This window comes from Schistocerca serialis, chromosome 1 (assembly GCF_023864345.2).
Source record: "Schistocerca serialis cubense isolate TAMUIC-IGC-003099 chromosome 1, iqSchSeri2.2, whole genome shotgun sequence".
Lineage (NCBI taxonomy): Eukaryota > Metazoa > Arthropoda > Insecta > Orthoptera > Acrididae > Schistocerca > Schistocerca serialis.
The window spans coordinates 665,240,216-665,261,482 of record NC_064638.1 but is presented as its reverse complement, the minus strand read 5'-3'; the positions used below and the strand labels follow the sequence as shown (position 1 = coordinate 665,261,482).

General features: G+C 43.6%; 1 protein-coding gene and 1 non-coding gene across 2 annotated transcripts in view; one reads left to right on the top strand and one right to left on the bottom strand.

Moving 5' to 3' along the window:
* LOC126422037 (sodium/calcium exchanger 3-like) overlaps nt 1-21,267 on the bottom strand; it is a 373,893-nt gene that overhangs the window by 221,740 nt on the left and 130,886 nt on the right. Inside the window, exon 2 of the mRNA XM_050087241.1 lies at nt 4,423-5,584. Coding sequence (XP_049943198.1) covers nt 4,423-5,584 — 1,162 coding nt within the window. The remainder of the gene's footprint in view (nt 1-4,422; nt 5,585-21,267) is intronic.
* On the top strand, nt 3,804-3,878 carry Trnaw-cca (transfer RNA tryptophan (anticodon CCA)). Its single transcript has one exon. It is a non-coding gene; the product is annotated as a tRNA-Trp (tRNA).

The window sequence follows — 21,267 nt, the reverse complement described above, 5'->3', positions numbered from 1 at the left end:
TGAATAGATTAAGAAAGACACTACGCCTCTGATATAGTTATATGACAAAAAAAAAAAAAAAAAAATGCCGCGCGGTATTAGCCGAGCGGTCTGGGGCGCTTCAGTCATGGACTGTACGGCCGGTCCCGGCGGAGGTTCGAGTCCTCCCTCGGGCATGGGTGTGTATGTTTGTCCTTATGATAATTTAGGTTAAGTAGTGTGTAAGCTTAGGGACTGATAACCTTAGTAATTAAGTCCCATAAGATTTCACACACATTTGAACATTTTTGAACAACAAAAATAACTAAAGTAATGCGTGGGAAATAATAAACCGTAGCCATTCCGGTATACGTGTGAAGCGGTTTGTAGAAACCACGGAAAGTCTAAACTGACGTCTTCGGTTTTTCTCCGCCTACAAAATTCGGCTTTCAGCTGCTACTTTATTTATTACACAACATATATTTTTCTTTCAACTGTCAGAATAAACAACACAATTACAAGCAAAATATATGTATCTCATAAAGCAAAAAATAGCAGACTTGGACGGGGAATGCGAATTTCACTCCTCCGCGACTTACGTCCTTTGAATTAACCACTGCGTCCACTCGCCTGATAATATGAGTATAACTGCAATGGAAAACATTACCGGCAAGATGTACAAACATTATTCCCACATTTTCAAGAGTTGTCTTTTCGTATCGATTGAACGAACACGTTTCCTAGCACATACAACAAAAGGAATCTGCATTTACATTCGCGGCGAAAGTATGTTAGCGCTTTCTCCCGTCCAATTTTAAGAATGGCGATTGGGAAGAAAGATTGCTTCTGTGCTTCCAAATGCAATTCTTTGTTTTTTATTCCACGGTAAATTGTCTGCCGAGCAAACGGCAGACAATTTTACACAAGACAAATTTACACAATATATAAGGCGTTATTCTTCTGATGTGTGTTAATTGGGCTTTTTGAGTATTATTACTACAGTCTATCGCGTGGTAAACGATCCATTGATCATCCGGCCTAGTCTGCTCAGTATATGTGCTGCGACCTCTCTTAGTCCGATGTGATTTGAATTCTATCCACGTGTGTAGCATTCCAGCAGGGTGTGTACAGATTTTTAGCTACCATGTTTGTCGACCGACCTCAGAGTGCTAGTCACCTACTAACAATTAGAAATCCACCTGCGACTGAGCCATTGTGATCATTCCATTTCATATAACCACACAGTGTTACCTATGGTCTTCATGAAACATCTGTGACTCACTAATCTTTTAGCCAAAGTCCACAATATTTTTACGTTTATAAAAGTGCATAATTTCACATTCGCGTACAGTTAGAGCGATAACCTTGGCACGAAAACGGGAGACATTGGGATTTATACGTAGAAGCGCGTACAGTTATGATTCGCGTCGTGAAACAACCAGAAGCTATTGTAATACATATGTAATCACATGCTAGCAATTTCGGTCAAACTACCCCCTTCAAGTCACCTACACGTACATCAAATGTACAAGAAACATTAAATCGCAAAATAGCGATGATGAACCATTGTACATCACATGCTGTCGATTTAATATGACATCAAGCTGAGGAAAGGTTCTTTGGCGTCATAAACGTAATTGCCTTTAGCTGCAGCATCTAAGTAAAATAATTAAAAATGAAATATGCTTGAAGATATTAAAAAGCGTAGTAAAAATGTGTAAGCATGTTCCAGATTGACAAGATTTAACACGAGTATCTGTCACATATACACACAACTAGTACAATTTTTCATCTGTCACCAAAGATTATAAGAAGCAGTCCACGGAAGTGTTCAGCATACAGACTGGCCGCAGTTGCTTCATAAACAAGCAACTGAATCAGCTGATGTTTGTAGCCATCAGCAGTACTGCCGTATTGCTTACAAGTCTCTGGCTATGCTAACTCACATGTACTGTCGCAGTAGTCCCAATTAAAACAAACATCAGCTCATTGATTTCTTTTGGCCAGACAGTTTCCCGAACACTGCAATGGACTGTCGGTTTTCGCACTTGGTGACTGATGTAAGATGTATGCGTGACAGGTACTCGTGTTACGTGTATATCTATAATGTGTATACACATGTATTCAGTGATTTGAAAAGTCCTTATGTGTATCTTAGTTTTTAACTGTTTCATTTATATGCTACAGCTATGAAACATTACGTATTTGATGCCAAGCAGCCTTCATTTAACTTGATTCAGCATTAATCCTCGAGTATTTTCTATCGAACGGTTCATCATATAATGTTTGTTATACATTTCATGCATAACATGTACATCATTGAATGGTCGTTTGATCGAAATCGATTGCCTGCTAATAAATGTACATTTCAACAACATCTGGTTGTTCAGTGTGGCCGCTCTTTATGTACAGCGAAAGTGTGCAGCACTGTCTACAGAAAGTAAGCGAATGGAAACAGAAAGGGGAGATAGTGGTGGAGGTAGTGGTGGTGGTGGTAGTATGCGAACTCTCGGCTACAATCCGTAGAGTTTCTTGTAGAGTACTGATCTAGAACCTACATCTATACTCTAAACCATACAATCAGATTTAGGGTAGAGGTTGCTTCTGATTCTAACAGTTATTAGAATTTCTCCCGTTCGAAGCACACGAACTGAACGAGACGGCGGAGTGGATAGCACGCTGGACTCGCATTCGGGAGGACGACAGTTCAGATCGGCTTCCGACAATCCAGATTTAAGTTTTCCGTGATTCCCTTAAAACTCTCCATGCCAAAGTCGGAATGGCTCCTTTGAAAGGGCACGACCGATTTCCTCCCCCACACCGTCATAATCCGAACTTGTGCTCCGTCTCTAATGAAGTCCGTCTCTAATGACCTCGATGCCGATGAGACGCTAAGCCCTAATTTTCCGTACCTCCTTCGTTCCAATCATGTAAGAAACGTGCCCGCTGCTATTCCCTTCACGGCCCATACAGGAGTGATAGGTAGAGCGTTGCAGTATTTTCTTATAGTCGTAACTTAATGCTCGTCTGAAGATAATTTTAATAGCCAAGAACGTATCATTAGTTAAGATCGTCATTTTCTGATCTTGAGAAAACTTGTTGGTATACGTCCTGTTCCATTGTGAATATATAACACATGCCAAGCTGACACTAGCTGATAGTAGGTAGCACATTCCAGACAGGTACGTCAAAAGTAAAAACAGGTTTGTCACAAAAAAAGTTAGGGATGTCACACACGTAAAATTTCACTGACGCTTGTTAGATGCTGAAACGCGCAACAGTTGACAAATGTGCACAGTTACGCAGTTCAACATGTAACAAGCATCAGTGGAACGTTTTGTGTGTGGACATCGCTAGTGACACAAGGTGCTTTTTAAGCATATTATTTTTGGTTGTAAGGAACCAGTTTTTGTATCCATCAAACCTGTTCATAATGTGCTACACACTATCCACTGTACTGACAACATGACGTGGATGATCGAGTCACAATGGAACAGGGCGTGTGACAAGAAGTTTTTTGAAGATCATGAGGCGACCGTCTTAGCGGTTGAAACCAGTCATCAGGAATAAATAATATCGAATGCTACCTTGGCTATTAAAATTTTCATAAAAGGAAGTACAGATGGTACCTTCCGACCTTTAATTATGAGAAGTTTCGGTTAATCCAAAATGAGATTTCCACTCTGCAGCGGAGTGTGCGTTGATATGAAACTTCCTGGCAGATTAAAACTGTGTGCCCGACCGAGACTCGAACTCGGGACCTTTGCAGGAGAGCTTCTGTAAAGTTTCGAAGTAGGAGACGAGGTACTGGCAGAAGTGAACCTGTGAGGACTGGGCGTGAGTCGTGCTTGGGTAGCTCAGTTGGTAGAGCACTTGCCCGCCAAAGGCAAAGGTCCCGAGTTCGAGTCTCGGTCCGGCACAAAGTTTTAATCAGCCAGGAAGTTTCATTTCAGTTAATGTTGCTTCTTGAAACTTTACAAGCATACGCTGGATAGTTTGCGCCCATCTTAAAATGGCTATCTGTCCAGATTTTCCAACATCTCCATAACTCTCTCCCCTAGTCGAATAAACCTATAAACATTCTTGGTGCCTTTCTTTTTGTACGTTTAATATCCCTTGTCTTGCATGGCTAGGATTCCTTACTCTTCAGTGGTATTCTAGGATGGTTCACACGAGAGTGGTGTAAGCAATGTCCTTTGTACATTGATTGCGTTTTCCTAGTGTCCTACTTACGAACCGAAGTCTGTTGGGGTTGTGTGGTCGTTCCACTCCGTATCCCCTCCGATTTATTACACGCAGGAATTTTTTACGGGTTGTGACTCACTGACATTGCGGTCAAAGGATGTTCGGTTTTTTCGCTTGCGATTCCAGTGTGTTAGAACGAGGGGATAGTGTGAGCCGCTTGGCGGCCAGTTCTTAGCCGGTGTGTTAGGCAGGCGCTGCGCGGCGGCGGCGGCTACACACCTCCTCCTGGGCCATCAGCTCGAGCTGGTCGAGGTCCATGGCGGGGTATCGCTTGCGCAGGTCGCGCAGCGTCTGGATGTACTCGCGGCGCGACTGCTCGAACTCGCGCACCTCCTCGCTGGCGGCCGCCTCCTCGAGCGAGCGCAGCGCGCCGTCCACGTGGTTCACCTTGCTCATCTCGACGTCGCCCGCCTCCGACTCGACGATGACGCCGCGCCGGTTCATGCGGTAGCCCTTGTGCAGGTACTTGTAGATGAGCAGCCGGCGGTCGGCGATGTACGCCGTGATCACCGTCGCGGGGAAGAACATGAAAGTGAGCAGGCCCTCCCAGACGTCCACGACGCCGTACGACGACACCGACAGGATGACGTAGAGCCAGATGTACGCGAACACCGACCACGTGGCGGTGACGAAGAAGACGCGCAGGTGCTTGATCTTGCGCACCTCGCCGTCGGGGATGACGCAGACGCAGATGGCGATGATGACGAACAGGTTGTAGGCGGCGCTGCCCACGATGGTACCGGGGCCGAGGTCTCCCGCGTTGAAGTTCTTGGCGTAGATCTCGATGATGGAGAGGAGGATCTCGGGCGCGGAGGAGCCGAGGGCCATCAGCGTCAGGTTGGCGACGGTCTCGTTCCACACGCGCACCACCAGGATCTGCGTCTCGCCGGACTTTTTGCGCACCGTGATCTCCTTCTCCTGCGACGTGATGACCTCGATGGCCGCCATGAAGCGGTCGCTGATGATGGAGACGCCGATGAAGAGGTAGAGCAGGGCGAAGAAGTAGACGAGGCCGCGGGCGACGCGGTCGCCGGCGCTGAGGTTGTCCTGCGGCATCCAGACGGGCAGCAGCAGGCCCGGCTGGCACGCGGTGGCGTTGTCGCCGGCGTCGCCGTCGCCGTGCGACGCGCCGGCCAGCGGCAGCGGGAGCAGCGCGCACAGCGCGGCCGCGGCGCACCAGCAGCTCGCCATCGCCGCCGGACCCACACTGCCGCCCGGGACGGCGCGACGAGCCCGCCCGAGCCGGCCGCGCATGCGCGCCACGCACCGGCCGGACCAGCGCGCCCGCCGTGCCATAGGTCCAGGCGGCGGCCGGGGGCGCACCGCGCCGCTACCTCGTCCCGCCTGTGTTACAGACCCGTACAGTACCGAAGTGACACTGCTAGGGATGGTTATTACCGCTGAAACAACTGAAATAACCGATATTGGTCTTTCTTCAACGCCAGTTTAACTTGATTGTTAAAACCGTTCAAAAAATCAGGTAATGAAATATCCGATCTTCGGGGTTTATTCCTATTATTTCCTGTAATGGACGTAGAAATGGAACAAAGACTGAAAAATCCTGTCTCTTTCAGTTTCAAGATACATAGAACGAAAATATTAAATAACATAGCCAAACAAAAGAAAACTTAATCAGTCCAGAGTTCGCTGCTTTTATCGGAAAATGGTAATTCGTTGAATACATTTTTTTTTTTTTGAAAAAAAGAAAGACCTCTGATTCAAATTGTTTGGAATTCAGCTCAAAGATCATGTCTTAAGCGAGCATCATACTACTGTTTGGGCACGAATAATCAATGGTTGAGGTTGAAGAACTATTCCTCTTGTCAACATGTACATTTTAAGGGCTACAAACAGATAACGGCATATTACGTAGACACAGTCTTTCTGTTTTTATCGTAAACTATGAATAAATTGTGGGTTTTTATGTTTTCTCCTCATATGATGTCGCAATTTTGTTGCCCCTCGCCGCGCGGGATTAGCCGAGCGGTCTCAGGCTCTACAGTCATGGACTGGGCGGCTGGTCCCGGCGGAGGTTCGAATCCTCCCTCGGACATGGGTCTGTGTGTTTTTGTCCTTAGCATAATTTAGGTTAAGTAGTCTGTAATGTTAGGGATTGATGACCTTAGCAATACAGTCCCATAAGATTTCACACAGATTTAAACATTTTTTGTTGTCGCTCCTTACGTTTTTAATCTGTGCACGCAAATATAGGATTGTTATTCATCGATATACTACCGGCACTTCGTAAAATACTTGCAGACTGGGGATGGTGCTTTTCTGTAATACCACTGATGTCCGATGACGTCAGCGAGAAAATCCCACACAGACCAGATGGAACACGCCTGACACTCTGTATGTACACGAGGTTCGAGTCCTCCCTCGGGCGTGGGTGTGTGTGTTTGCCCTTAGGATAATTTAGGTTAAGTAGTGTGTAAGGTTAGGGACTAATGACCTTAGCAGTTAAGTCCCATAAGATTTCACACACATTTAATTCATTAACAAAATACCCTCACCTTGGAATGGGGTATTTTGTAAGTCGTTTTAATGGAAGTGAAACATTATTGTAAAATATTACTTAAACAGTCTGTATTCATGGGAAAATATTGCACACAACAAATGAAATGTTTCATTGTATTAATTAAACTACAAATCGGATAAATGCAAAATCTTCCAGGTTTCTAGAGCCACATCATGTCCTTCTTCAATTTTTTCTACTCGATCGATGTTTCGACCCCTCTGTTTGCATTTTTTTCAGAATTTTCAGGTGTTCACTGTTATCCGAACACCGTAAAAGATTTTTATTTTTTTTTCTTTATTTTTTCATATTGATCAACTACGTACACGTAACAAATTCAGTTCTTCTTTTTTGATTGTTGCTTTCTATTTTCCAGTTCACCTCCATTTTCTCCTCATGTCCTTTCCTAGGTCCAGGTTGTTCCCCATTTCTCGTTTCTTCTGCATCGAAAGCCTTCTAAATTCAAAATTTAATTCTTAAAAATATGTCTGTCTCTTATTCCCGATTCTTTGATGTTGTTCCTTTCTATTTCTTTCCTTATTTCCGTAATCCATCATAGTGTCGATTTCTTCTTCAAGAAATACAGGAATATTTGTTTCGTTAGCCTGTTCTCATTCATTCGGTACAGACGTCCAAAAAGATAAACCTTCTTTTTAACCGTTTTCTTCTGATATGTTCTTAATATATTTCTACATCCCCTAAGTTATTCTCATTTTCTAGCCATCTGTAGTTTGTACTGCAGCCGTTATTGATCTAATATCACGTCTTTCAAGCACATCTATTCTGTCTGGCTTGTAGTTCATCGTCAGCCATTCACATCCCTATAAACATTCTGGTAGTACCAATGTGGCATAGTGTTTTAGTTTTATTCTAGATATACACTGGCTGCTGTAAATGTTCTTTAGAAAGCCACAGGTGCTCTCCATTTTGTTAACAGTTACATCTACAGGAAGTTTCTTTAGTCCATTCCGTTCCAAAGTTTTTCCAAGATATTTAAATTTACCTACTCGCTCTATTTTATCTGTTTGTGTTTCCATGGATTTTGCTGATTTTCTTTTTTGTGTTTGCCCTCAACGTCGTTTTCACAACTAAAATTTTGAGACCAGTTCTATTTGCTACTTATTCCAGAAGATTTATTTAAATCACGGTGTCCGCCAGGTTTTCTGAAAGTGTTGCAAAATTATTTGGAAAACCCAGGCAGTTTATATTGATTCCATTAGTTTTCCTTCATTGAATTACTGAATCAGTTTTGTGATTTTTTAGCTCCACTCATATTTTTTTCTAGAACGCAGTTAAAGAGTAAAGGTGATAAACTGTGCCATTTTCTAACACCTTATTTTGTTTAGCATGTGGGTGGTAGGTGGGCTGGCAGCGGTACAATATACCGGTCTTCAGCCAAATATTTTACAAACTATAAATGAAAAAATTACAAGATTTGTGGATTCAAAATTTAAAAACTTTTTAAAAAATCTGTACAGATACGATTTTATGATGCTATTTTCATAAAATACAACGTTGTATTCTTCATTTAAAATTGAGGAAAAACGTGAACAGTCTAACACTTAAAGATAAAAAGACAAACCAGACCCTTAAGAGAACTTCAAAAGGATGGCGGCTTTCATTAAAAAGGGGCACTGCAGTTTCACTAACAAACTGAAAAAGCTGAAAGACCTGCGCTGGTTAGAAACATTGTGGGGAGATTAAATGTTTGCCGTCCTTTTGGGTGATGCGAGGAAGGGGGGAGGGAGGGAGGGGTGTTTGTGTGTGTGTGTGAATTTAAGGATATGAGCCACTGAGTGGTATCTGGAAATGAAGTTAGGTATTACAGTGGGTAGTGGGAAGACGGAAAGGACAAGTGAGTTTAGTGGGTGCGCATGGCAGGGGGAGAGAGAGGGAAGCTCTGAACATATGAGGGACAGATGTCCATGCAACATTTGCACAAGAAGGGATGGGTTACAGTAATCCCCAAGTTCGGTTGGTTAGTAGTTTTAGTATATTGTGGACTTCGTGTTGAATGATTAGTGCATGAAGTTTCCATGTTAATTGGCGGTCAAGCGTTAGTCCGGTGCATTTTAGTGTATTAGTTAATTGAATAGGACGGTTGTAGATGGCGAGTTAGAAGTCACGGAGAAGGAAGTGCAGGTGGCTGGTCATACAGTTATTCCTTGGGTTTGGGACGACTGATCTTGAGGAGCCATTGGTTACATCAGAAGGTAAACACGCTAAGGCGTACCTGAGGGATCGTAGGGATTTCTGTAGTATATGGTACAGGGCGACGTAAGTGGTACTGTCAGCAAATTGAAGGAGGCGGACTGATGAAGGCCGTTAGTCATATCGACAGAAAAGTCAGAAGAGAGAGGAAGGAAGCCTGGGGCACACCTCCAGTGGGATGAAAGAAACAGAAGCTGGTATTGTTAATTGCGACAGCGAAGGGGAGATTAGATCGGAAGGATGCAGTAAGGCAGCGTCAAAGACTAGTGTCGCATTCTGCATCTACATCTACATCTACATCCATACTCCGCCAGCCACCTGACGGTGTGTGGCGGAGGGTACCCTGAATACCTGTATCGGTTCTCCCTTCTATTCCAGTCTCGTATTGTTCGTGGAAAGAAGGATTGTCGGTATGCCACTGTGTGTGCTCTAATCTCTCTGATTTTATCCTCATGGTCTCTTCGCGAGATATACGTAGGAGGGAGCAATATACTGCTTGACTCTTCGGTGAAGGTATGTTCTCGAAAATTTAACAAAAGCCCGTACCGAGCTACTGAGCGTCTCTCCTGCAGAGTCTTCCACTGGAGTTTATCTATCATCTCCGTAACGCTTTAGCGATTACTAAATGATCCTGTAACGAAGCGCGCTGCTCTCCGTTGGATCTTCTCTATCTCTTCTATCAACCCTATCTGGTACGGATCCCACACTGCTGAGCAGTATTCAAGCAGTGGGCGAACAATAGTACTGTAACCTACTTCCTTTGTTTTCGGATTGCATTTCCTTAGGATTCTTCCAATGAATCTCAGTCTGGCATCTGCTTTACTGACGATCAACTTTATATGATCATTCCATTTTAAATCACTCCTAATGCGTACTCCCATATAATTTATGGAATTAACTGCTTCCAGTTGCTGACCTGCTATTTTGTAGCTAAATGATAAGGGATCTATCTTTCTATGTATTCGCACCACATTACACTTGTCTACATTGAGACTGAATTGCCATTCCCTGCACAATGCGTCAATTCACTGCAGATCCTCCTGCATTTCAGTACAATTTTCCATTGTTACAGCCTCTCGATACACCACAGCATCATCTTCAAAAAGCCTCAGTGAACTTCCGATGTCATCCACAAGGTCATTTATGTATATTGTGAATAGCAACGGTCCTATGACACTCCCCTGGGGCACACCTGAAATCACTCTCACTTCGGAAGACTTCTCTCCATTGAGAATGACATGGAGCGTTCTGTTATCTAGGAACTCTTCAATCCAATCACACAATTGGTCTGATAGTCCATATGCTCTTACTTTGTTCACTAAACGACTGTGGGGAACTGTATCGAACGCCTTGCGGAAGTCAAGAAACACGGCATCTACCTGTGAACCCGTGTCTATGGCCCTCTGAGTCTCGTGGACGAATAGCACGAGCTGGGTTTCACACGACCGTCTTTTTCGAAACCCATGTTGATCCATACAGAGTAGATTTCTAGTCTCCAAAAAAGTCATTATACTCGAACATAATACGTGTTCCAAAATTTTACAACCGATCGACGTTAGAGATATAGGTCTATAGTTCTGCACATCTGTTCGGCGTCCCTTCTTGAAAACGGGGATGACCTGTGCCCTTTTCCAATCCTTTGGAACGCTACGCTCTTCTAGAGACCTACGGTACACCGCTGCAAGAAGGGGGGCAAGTTCCTTCGCAATCTCTGTGTAAAATTGAACTGGTATCCCATCAGGTCCAGCGGTCTTTCCTCTTTTGAGCGATTTTAATTGTTTCTCTATCCCTCTGTCGTCTATTTCGATATCTACCATTTTGTCATCTGTGCGACAATCTAGAGAAGGAACTACAGTGCAGTTTTCCTCTGTGAAACAGCTTTGGAAAAAGACATTTAGTATTTCGGCCTTTAGTCTGTCATACTCTGTTTCAGTATCATTTTGGTCACAGAGTGTCTGGACATTTTGTTTTGATCCGCCTACCGCTTTGACATAAGACCAAAATTTCTTAGGATTTTCTGCCAAGTCAGTACATAGAACTTTGCTTTCGAATTCATTGAACGCCTCTCGCATAGCCCTCCTCACACTACATTTCGCTTCCCGTAATTTTTGTTTGTCTGCAAGGCTTTGGCTATGGGCTATGTTTATGTTTGGTGCGAAGTTCCCTTTGCTTCCGCAGCAGTTTTCTAACTCGGTTGTTGTACCAAGGTGGCTTTTTTCCATCTCTTACGATCTTGCTTGGCACATACTCATCTAACGCATATTGTGCGATGGTTTTGAACTTTGCCCACTGATCCTCAACACTATCTGTACTTGAGACAAAACTTTTGTGTTGAGCCGTCAGGTACTCTGTAATCTGCTTTTTGTCACTTTTGCTAAACAGAAAAATCTTCCTACCTTTTTTAATATTTCCATTTACGGCTGAAATCATGGATGCAGTAACCGCTTTATGATCGCTGATTCCCTGTTCTGTGTTTACTGTTTCAAATAGTTCGGGTCTGTTTGTCACCAGAAGGTCTAATATGTTATCGCCATGAGTCGTTTCGCTGTTTAACTGCTCAGGGTAGTTTTCAGATAACGCACTTTAAAAAATTTCACTGGATTCTTTGTCCCTGCCACCCGTTATGAACGTTTGAGCCTCCCAGTCTATATCCGGCAAATTAAAATCTCCACCCAGAACTATAACATGGTGGGGAAATTCAGAATGAGATAGTCACTCTGCAGCGGAGTGTGCGCTGATATGAAACTTCCTGGCAGATTAAAACTGTGTGCCAGACCGAGACTCGAACTCGGAACCTTTGCCTTTCGCGGGCAAGTGCTCTACCATCTGAGCTCCGAAGCACGACTTACGCCTCCTCCTCACAGCTTTACTTCCGCCAGTACCTCGTCTCCTACTTTCCAAACTACACAGAAGCTCTCCTGCGATCCTTGCAGAAGTAGCACTCCTGGAAGAAAGGATATTGCGGAGACGTGGCTTAGCCACACAACCTGGGGAATGTTTCCAGAATGAGATTTTCACTCTGCAGCGGAGTGTGCGCTGATAAGAAACTTCCTGGCAGATTAAAACTGTGTGCCGGACCGAGACTCGAACTCAGGACCTTTGCCTTTCACGGGCAAGTGCTCTACCATTTTTAGTGTCGCATTCCTCATAAAGGTGACTTTTCTGGCGGTTATGCTGAAGAAGTGAGTTTACTGGGTAAAATTCTTCTGGCTACCATTCGTAAGGGAGTTCCGTTCACATGCTGAAGAAGGGTTATTTGGTAAAATTCCTCTGGCTAATATTAGTGGGAGTTGCTCATTGGATAGAAGATAAACAGGCAGAGCAAGAGGAGAGAAATGTTTATAAAAATACTATTGTTGTGTCCTGGTCGTTGTTTGCATTCTTGGAACGCCGTAGATGCGTATTTACTTCCTCGATTGTGGGAATCCACAAAGCTGGTGCCTGTAGCCATCTTCTGCATTGAGATTACATTCGTTCTTGGAAATCTCAATCCCTTCTAGAACTTTTCTTCTATAAATGTTGGTTCCAGCGTACGTCGTGGGAATCAATGTCTTGGCGGTAGTTCTTCTTCATGTTCTGTCACTGCAGATTTTATACGTTTTTAACCTGGTTTGGTATTCGTGGTTTTTTATTTATTTTTTATTCTTTTTCTTATTTTTATTTGTTTATTTATTTATTTGCAGTTCTTAACGGCACTTCATAGAATACTGTAGTGCAGTGGTGATCAGGTGCGACCGTTTTGCATCGGAAAATCGTGGGAAAGGTTCCTCTTACAAAGTGAACGCGACATCGGTCTTTGACAGCGTTCTGCTAAAAGTGAAACGTAGAGCCTGAAGAATATCCCAACATAGCATTCGGAACGTCAATCGTGCAAAAGAAATTGAAGAGAAACATGACGCGGCCCAACAAAATAAAATATTTTATCTTCAGCGACAAGGTCAAGAAAGTTTGCAGACTTAAGTAAATGTATAAACTTTCTAAGAAATTTAAAGTAAGACTAAAACTAGGTTATTGTGCGTGGCAGCTAGTGAACATCGGATCTAATATGATACGAAAAAGAGAAAGGTCTGTATTTCTCCTGCTAAACTGTAATTGGCTCTTGGTTGGCAGAAATCCACGAAAACTGGAAGTCTCCAGTTAAATGGCATATTTCCTTCAGATTCCACTCGTCATCATTTATATGCATGGAGAATGCCGTAGAGAAGTAGCGACAAGAATTCCACTGCTTAACATAAGCGACCTGCGTAGGCGTCAGCTATGTAAACCAAACTCGCTGTGCCACAAAATTCATATTAGTGACAAAAGGTTATTCGATAGCAGTCGTTTGTTTATGATGCTGCATTGACAAAATCTGTAACAGCGTGTATTTATTGTCGCAAGCCAAAGGAAAGGCTTCATCCTGTAGGCAGGCTACAGAAACACAGGAGGTAGCGGTGGTCACACACTTCTTCCGATTCTTTTTATTATTACACTACTGGCCATTAAAATTGCTACACCAAGAAGAAATGCAGATGATAAACCGGTATTCATTGGACAAATATATTATACTAGGACTGACATGTCATTACATTTTCACGCAGTCTGGGTGCATAGGTCCTGAGAAATCAGTACCCAGAACAACCACCTCTGGCCGTAATAACGGCCTTGATACGCCTGGGCATTGAGTCAAACAGAGCTTGGATGGCCTGTACAGGTACAGCTGCCCATGCAGCCTCAACACGATACCACAGTTCATCAAGAGTAGTGACTGGTGTATTGTGAAGAGCCAGTTGCTCGGCCGCCATTGACCAGACGTTTTCAATTGGTGAGAGATATGGAGAATGTGCTGGCCACGGCAGCAGTCGAACATTTTCTGTATCCAGAAAGACCCGTACAGGACCTGCAACATGCGGTCGTGCATTATCCTGCTGAAATGTAACGTTTCGTAGGGATCGAATGAAGGATAGAGACACGGGTCGTAACACATCTGAAATGTAACGTCCACTGTTCAAAGTGCCGTCAGTGCGAACAAGAGGTGACCGACACGTGTAACCAATGGCATCCCATCCCATCACGCCGGGTGATACACCAGTATGGCGATGACGAATACACGCTTCCAATGTGTGTTCACCGCGATGTCCCCAAACACGGATGCGACCATCATGATGCTATAAACAGAACCTGGATTCATCCGAAACATTGACGTTTTGCCATTCGTACACCCAGGTTCGTCGTTGAGTACACCATCGCAGGCGCTCCTGTGATGCAGCGTCAAGGGTAACCGCAGCCATGGTCTCCGAGCTGATAGTCCATGCTGCTGCAAACGTCGTCGAACTGTTCGTGCAGATGGTTCTTGTCTTACAAACGTCCCCATCTGTTGACTCAGGGTTCGAGACGTGGCTGCACGATCCGTTACAGCCGTGCGGATAAGATGCCTGTCATCTCGACTGCTAGTGATACTAGGCCGCTTGGATCCAGCACGGCGTATCGTATTACCCTCCTGAACCCACCGATTCCATATTCTGCTAACAGTAATTGGATCTCGACCAACGCGAGCAGCAATGTCGCGATACGATAAACTACAATCGCGATAGGCTACAATCCGACCTTTATCAAAGTTGGAAACGTGATGGTACGCATTTCTCCTCCTTACACGTGGCATCACAACAACGTTTCACTAGGCAACGCCGGTCAACTGCTGTTTGTGTATGAGAAATCGGTTGGAAACTTTCCTCATGTCAGCACGTTGTAGGTGTCGCCACCGGCACCAACGTTGTGTGAATGCTCTGAAAAGCTGATCATTTGCATATCACAGCATCTTCTTCCTTTTGGTTAAATTTCGCGTCTGTAGCACGTCATCTTCGTGGTGTAGCAATTTTAATGGTCAGTAGTGTAATTTCCAGCTTCTGACATATAAGCTAGTTGCTTGTTCTACTTCGCCAGTTACTTTCCTCTCAGTTCAAGGATGATTGGCAGCAGCTAGACTACTGCTCTACAGCATTTTTGTTAATACCTTTACAACATGCACTAGGGTGACAAAAGTATGGGATAAAGATAGGCACACATACAGGTGGCTGCAGTATCGTGTACACGGGGTGTAATAGGGCAGTGCATTGGCAGTGTTGCCATTTGTACTCAGGTGATTCATTTGAAAAGGCGTGCGACATGATTATGGCCGCACGACACAGTGCTCGGCGACCTTCACTTAACGACCGAGAACAGCGGCTAACAGACAAGCAACACAGCGTGAAATAACCTCAGAAATCAATGTGGCATGTATGAAGAACGTGTTCGCTACGACAGTGCGGCGAGAATTCGCGTTAATGGGCTATGGCAGCAGACGACCGAAGCTTGTGCCTTTGCTAACAGCACGACACCGCCAGTAGCGTCTCACCTGGGCTCGTTACTGTATCCTAGATCAGTGGAAAACCCTGGCCTGGTCAACGAAATCCGATTTTAGTTGGTAACAGCTGACGGTAGGGTTCGAATGTGGCGCAGACCCTACGAAGAAACAATGGGGCCAAGAAGTCAACAAGGCACTGTGCGAGCTGGCGGTGGCTCCATAATAGTGTTGGCTGTGTTAGAGTGGACTGCGCCTTCTGGATCCTCGCCTACTTGGAGACCATTTGCAGCTACTCATGGACTCATTTATCAAATACGATGGAATTTTTATGGATGACGAAATGCCATGTTACAATTGATTGTGATTAGTTTGAAGAACATTCTGGTCAGTCAGAGGGTACGACTTGGCAACTCAGATCGCCAGACATGAATCCCATCGAAGATTTTTGGGATATAATCGAGAGATCAATTTGTGAACAAAATTCTGCTCCGGCAACAATTCCGCAATTATGGACGTCTGTAGAGGCAGCGTGGCTCAATATTTCTGCAGGGAACTTCCAACGACTTCTTGAATCCATGCGACGTCGAGTTTCTGCACTACCCAAGACAAAACAAGGTCCGACACATTATTGGAAGGTATCGTATGGTATTTGTCACCTCAGTGTGCAGTACATCTAATGCCGGTATTACACGTCTGTGAAGTCTTAATATTCAGGAGAAATATGAGCCACATTAATGTACTTAACTGTTCCATTGCAGGCCTCTGGCCCCTGCGTTTATACACTTAAGTTCTCAGCGTCTAGTGCGAGAGGATACACTGCCCTGTCCTATTTCCACTCCAATGCTATAACATATACTTGAAAGATAAATCACCGTTATTATAACAAAGAGAAAGACACAGTGCGTTACATTCAATGGGCAGCTTTCCCGGCAGAGACATACAACCTATATCTGCCCTCTCTGGGAACTACCTACTTCCCTAAAAGGTGGAACACGTAGGCGCACGTGAATACAGTGACAAGTTTTCTGACATGAAGCAGACTATTCCGAACAGACTGAATTGTCTAGTTGTAAGGACTACAGAAAACTGCAAAGGCTCAGTCTGATATAATAGGGTGCTGTGAAGTAAAGTGAAAAGAAAACAAGGCTTCATGGTCAGATGAGTATAGGGTAATACCAAAAGCAACAAAAAATGGAAAAACGGAAGTGGGATACATTATGAATATGAAATAGGGCAGAGACTATATTACTGTCTACAGTTGAGTGGTAGTGTTGTTCTTATCAGAATCGACAGAGACGGTCGCTGGTGGCCGAGCGGCTCTAGGCGCTTCAGTCTGGAACCGCGCGACCGCTACGGTCGCAGGTTCGAATCCTGCCTCGGGCATGGACGCATGTGATGTCCTTAGGTTAGTTAGGTTTAAGTAGTTCTAAGTTCTAGGGGCTGATGACCTGAGAAGTTAAGTCCCATAGTGCTCAGAGCCATTTGAACCATTTGATGACGAAACTGGTAGATCTGATCCTGAAACTAGTAACGTCGTTCAGAATTTCGACGGATCATTAGAGGCCCGTGCTCAGAGCCATTTGAACCATTTTCGAATCGACAGCAAATTAACAGCGACAACGATAGTTCAGGTATACATGCCGACATCGCAAGCTGAAGATGAAGAGATAGGAAAAGTATATGAGAATATTGAGAGAGTAATACTGTATGTAAAGTGAGATGAAAATCTAATAGTCATAGACGAGGGAATCCTGTTGTAGGGGAAGGAGCAGAAAAAAAGGTTACAAGAGAATATAGGCTTGGGACAAGGAATGAGGGAGGAGAAAGACTAATTGAGTTCTGTAATAAATGTCAGGTAGTAATAGCGACTACTCTGTCCAAAAATCACAAGAGGTATACTTGGAAAATGTCAGGTGATGCGGGAAGATTTCAGTTAGATTAACCATGGTCAGACAGAGATTCCGAAATCAGATACTGGATTTCAATGCGCACCCAGGAGCAAATATGGACTCAGATAACAATGTAGTAGAGATGAAGAGTAGGCTAAAGTTTAACAGATTAGTCAGGAAGAATCAATACGCAAAGAAGAGGGATACGGAAGTACCAAGGAGTGACAAGATGCGATAGAAGTTCTCTAACGCTATAGACACGGCATTGAGGAATAGTTTAGTAGGCAGTACAGTTGAAGAGGAATGGACATCTCTAAAAAGGGCAATCACAGAAGTTGGGAAGAAAAACATAAGTAAAAAGAAGGTGACTGCGAAGAAACCATGGTAAGAGAAGAAATACTGCAGTTGATCGATGAAGGAAGGAAGTACAAAAATGTTCAGTGAAATTCAGGAATACAGAAATACAAGTCGCTAACGAATTAAATAAATAGTGCAGGGAAGCTATGACGAAATGGTTGAATGAAAAAATGTGAAGAAATCGAAAAAGAAATGATTGTCGGTATGACTGAGTCAGCGTATGTGGAAGTCAAAACAACCTTCGGTGAAATTATGGATTTTTTGTGGTAAGTTCCTATGGGACCAGACTGCTGAGGTCATCGGTCCCTAGTCTTACACACTACTTAATCTAACTTAAACTAACGCTGAGGACAACATACACACTCATGCCCGAGGAAGGACTCGAATCTCCGACGGGTGCAGCCGCGCGAACCATAACAAGAAGCCTATCACCGCGCGGCTCCCAGTAGGGCTCTGTGAAATTAAAAGCAAGGATGGTAACATTAAGACTGGAACCGGAATTTCACTATTAAATGCAGAGGAGAGAGCAGATACGTGGAAAGAGTACACTGAAGGCATCTATGCAGGGGAAAATAAGCCTAATGTGATAGAAGATGAAACAGGAGTCGATTTAGAAGAAATAGGGGATCCACTACTAAAATCGGAATGTAAGATGGCTTTAGAAGACTTAAGATCAAATAACGCAGCAGGAATAGATGACATTCCATCAGAATTCCTAAAATTATTGTTGTAAGTGGCAACAAAATCGACTAATCATGATGGTGTGTAGAATGTAAGAGTCTGGCGACATACCATCTGACTTTCGGAAAAATATCATCCAGACAGTTCCGAAGGCAGTAAGAGCTGATAAGTGCGGGTATTATCGCAAAATCAGCTTAACAGCTCATGCATATAAAATGCTGACAAGAATAATGTTACAGAAGAATAAAAAGAAAACTGAGGCTGTGTTACATGACGATCACTTTGGCTTTAGGTAAGTGAAGGCACCAGAGAGGCGGTGGTGATGAAAGCAAGACTAAAGAAAAATCAAGACACGTTCACAGGATTTGTCGACCTGTAAAAATCGTTCGACAATGTAAAATGACGCAAGCTGTTCGGAATTCTGAGAAAAATAGGGGTAAGCTATAGGCAGAGAGGGCTAATATACAATATCAACAAGAGCAAGGAAGGAAAATGTTTCAAATGGCTCTGAACACTATGGGGCTCAACATCTGAGGTCATCAGTCCCCGAGAACTTAGAACTACTTAAACCTAACTAACCTAAGGACATCACACACATCCATGCCCGCGGCAGGATTCGAACCTGCGACCGCAGTAGTCACGCGGTTCCGTACTGAAGTGCCTAGAACCGCACGGCCACCACGGCCGGCAGCAAGGAAGAAATAATAAGAGTGGACGACCAAGAACGAAATACTAGGTTAAAAGGGGTTTAAAACTGGGACTAGTCTTTCGCCCTACTGTTCAATCTGTACATCGAAGAAGCAATGATGGAAATAAAAGAAAGGTTCAGGAGTGGAATCAAAAGTCAAGGTGAGAGAATATCAATGATACAATTCGCTGATCACATTGCAATCCTGAGTGAAAGTCAAAAAGAATTACAGGATCTCTTGAATGGAATGAACAGTTTAATGCGTACAGAATATGGATTCAAAGTAAATCGAAGAAAGGCGAAAGTAATTAGAAGTAGCAGAAATGAGAACAGCGAGAAAAATCACATCAGGATTGATGGTCACGAAATAGGTGAAGTTAAGGAATTCTGCTACCTACCCAGTACAATCACCAATGACGGACGGACGGACGGAAAAAAGGCATTCCTGACCGAGATAAAAACGTAGGGTTGGATTTGAGGAAGAAATTTCTAAGAATGGACGTTTGGAGCCCAGCGTAGTTTTTTTTTTTTTTTTCATCAGTCTACTGACTGGTTTGATGCGGCCCACCACGAATTCCTTTCCTGCGCTAACCTCTTCATCTCAGAGTAGCACTTGCAACCTACGTCCTCAATTATTTGCTTGACGTATTCCAATCTCTGTCTTCCTCTACAGTTTTTGCCCTCTACAGCTCCCTCTAGTATCATGGAAGTCATTCCCCCATGTCTTAGAAGATGTCCTATCATCCTGTCCCTTCTCCTTATCAGTGTTTTCCACATATTCCTTTCCTCTCCAATTCTGCGTAGAACCTCCTCATTCCTTACCTTATCAGTCAACCTAATTTTCAACATTCGTCTATAGCACCACATCTCAAATGCTTCGATTCTCTTCTGTTCAGGTTTTCCCACAGTCCATTTTTCACTACCATACAATGCTGTACTCCAGACGTACATCCTCAGAAATTTCTTCCTCAAATTAAGGCCGGTATTTGATATTAGTAGACTTCTCTTGGCCAGAAATGCCTTTTTTGCCATAGCGAGTCTGCTTTTGATGTCCTCCTTGCTCCGTCCGTCATCGATTATTTTATTGCCTAGGTAGCAGAATTCCTTAACTTCATTGACTTCGTGACCATCAATCCTGATGTTAAGTTTCTCGCTGTTCTCATTTCTACTACTTCTCATTACCTTCGCCTTTCTCCGATTTACTCTCAAACCATACTGTGATGCGGCCCGCCACGAATTCCTTTCCTGAGCTAACCTCTTCATCTCAGAGTAGCACTTGCAACCTACGTCCTCAATTATTTGCTTGACGTATTCCAATCTCTGTCTTCCTCTACAGTTTCAGACTGTTCATTCCGTTGAGCAGATCATTTAATTCTTCTTCACTTTCACTCAGGATAGCAATGTCATCAGCGAATCGTATCATTGACATCCTTTCACCTTGTATTTTAATTCCCCTCCTGAACCTTTCTTTTATTTCCATCATTGCTTCCTCGATGTACAGATTGAAGAGTAGGGGCGAAAGGCTACAGCCTTGTCTTACACCCTTCTTAATACGAGCGCTTCGTTCTTGATCGTCCACTCTAATTATTCCCTCTTGGTTGTTGTACATGTTGTATTAGACCCGTCTCTCCCTATAGTTTACCCCTACTTTTTTCAGAATCTCGAACAGGTTGCACCATTTTATATTGTCGAACGCTTTTTCCAGGTCGACAAATCCTATGAAAGTGTCTTGATTTTTCTTTAGCCTTGCTTCCATTATTAGCCGTAACATCAGAATTGCCTCTCTCGTCCCTTTACTTTTCCTAAAGCCAAACTGATCGTCACCTAACGCATTTTCAATTTTCTTTTCCATTCTCCTGTATATTATTCTTGTAAGCAGCTTCGATGCATGAGCTGTTAAGCTGATTGTGCGATAATTCTCGCACTTGTCAGCTCTTGCCGTCTTCGGAATTGTGTGGATGATGCTTTTCCGAAAGTCAGATGGTATATCGCCAGACTCATATATTCTGCACACCAACGTGAATAGTCGTTTTGTTGCCACTTCCACCAATGATTTTAGAAATTCTGATGGAATGTTATCTATCCCTTCTGCTTATTTGACCGTAAGTCCTCCAAGGCTCTTTTAAATTCCGATTCTAATACTGGATCCCCTATCTCTTCTAAATCGACTCCTGTTTCTTCTTCTATCACATCAGACAAATCTTCACCCTCATAGAGGCTTTCAATGTATTCTTTCCACCTATCTGCTCTCTCCTCTGCATTTAACAGTGGAATTCCCGTTGCACTCTTAATGTTACCACTGTTGCTTTTAATGTCACCAAAGGTTGTTTTGACTTTCCTGTATGCTGAGTCTGTCCTTCCGACAATCATATCTTTTTCGATGTCTTCACATTTTTCCTGC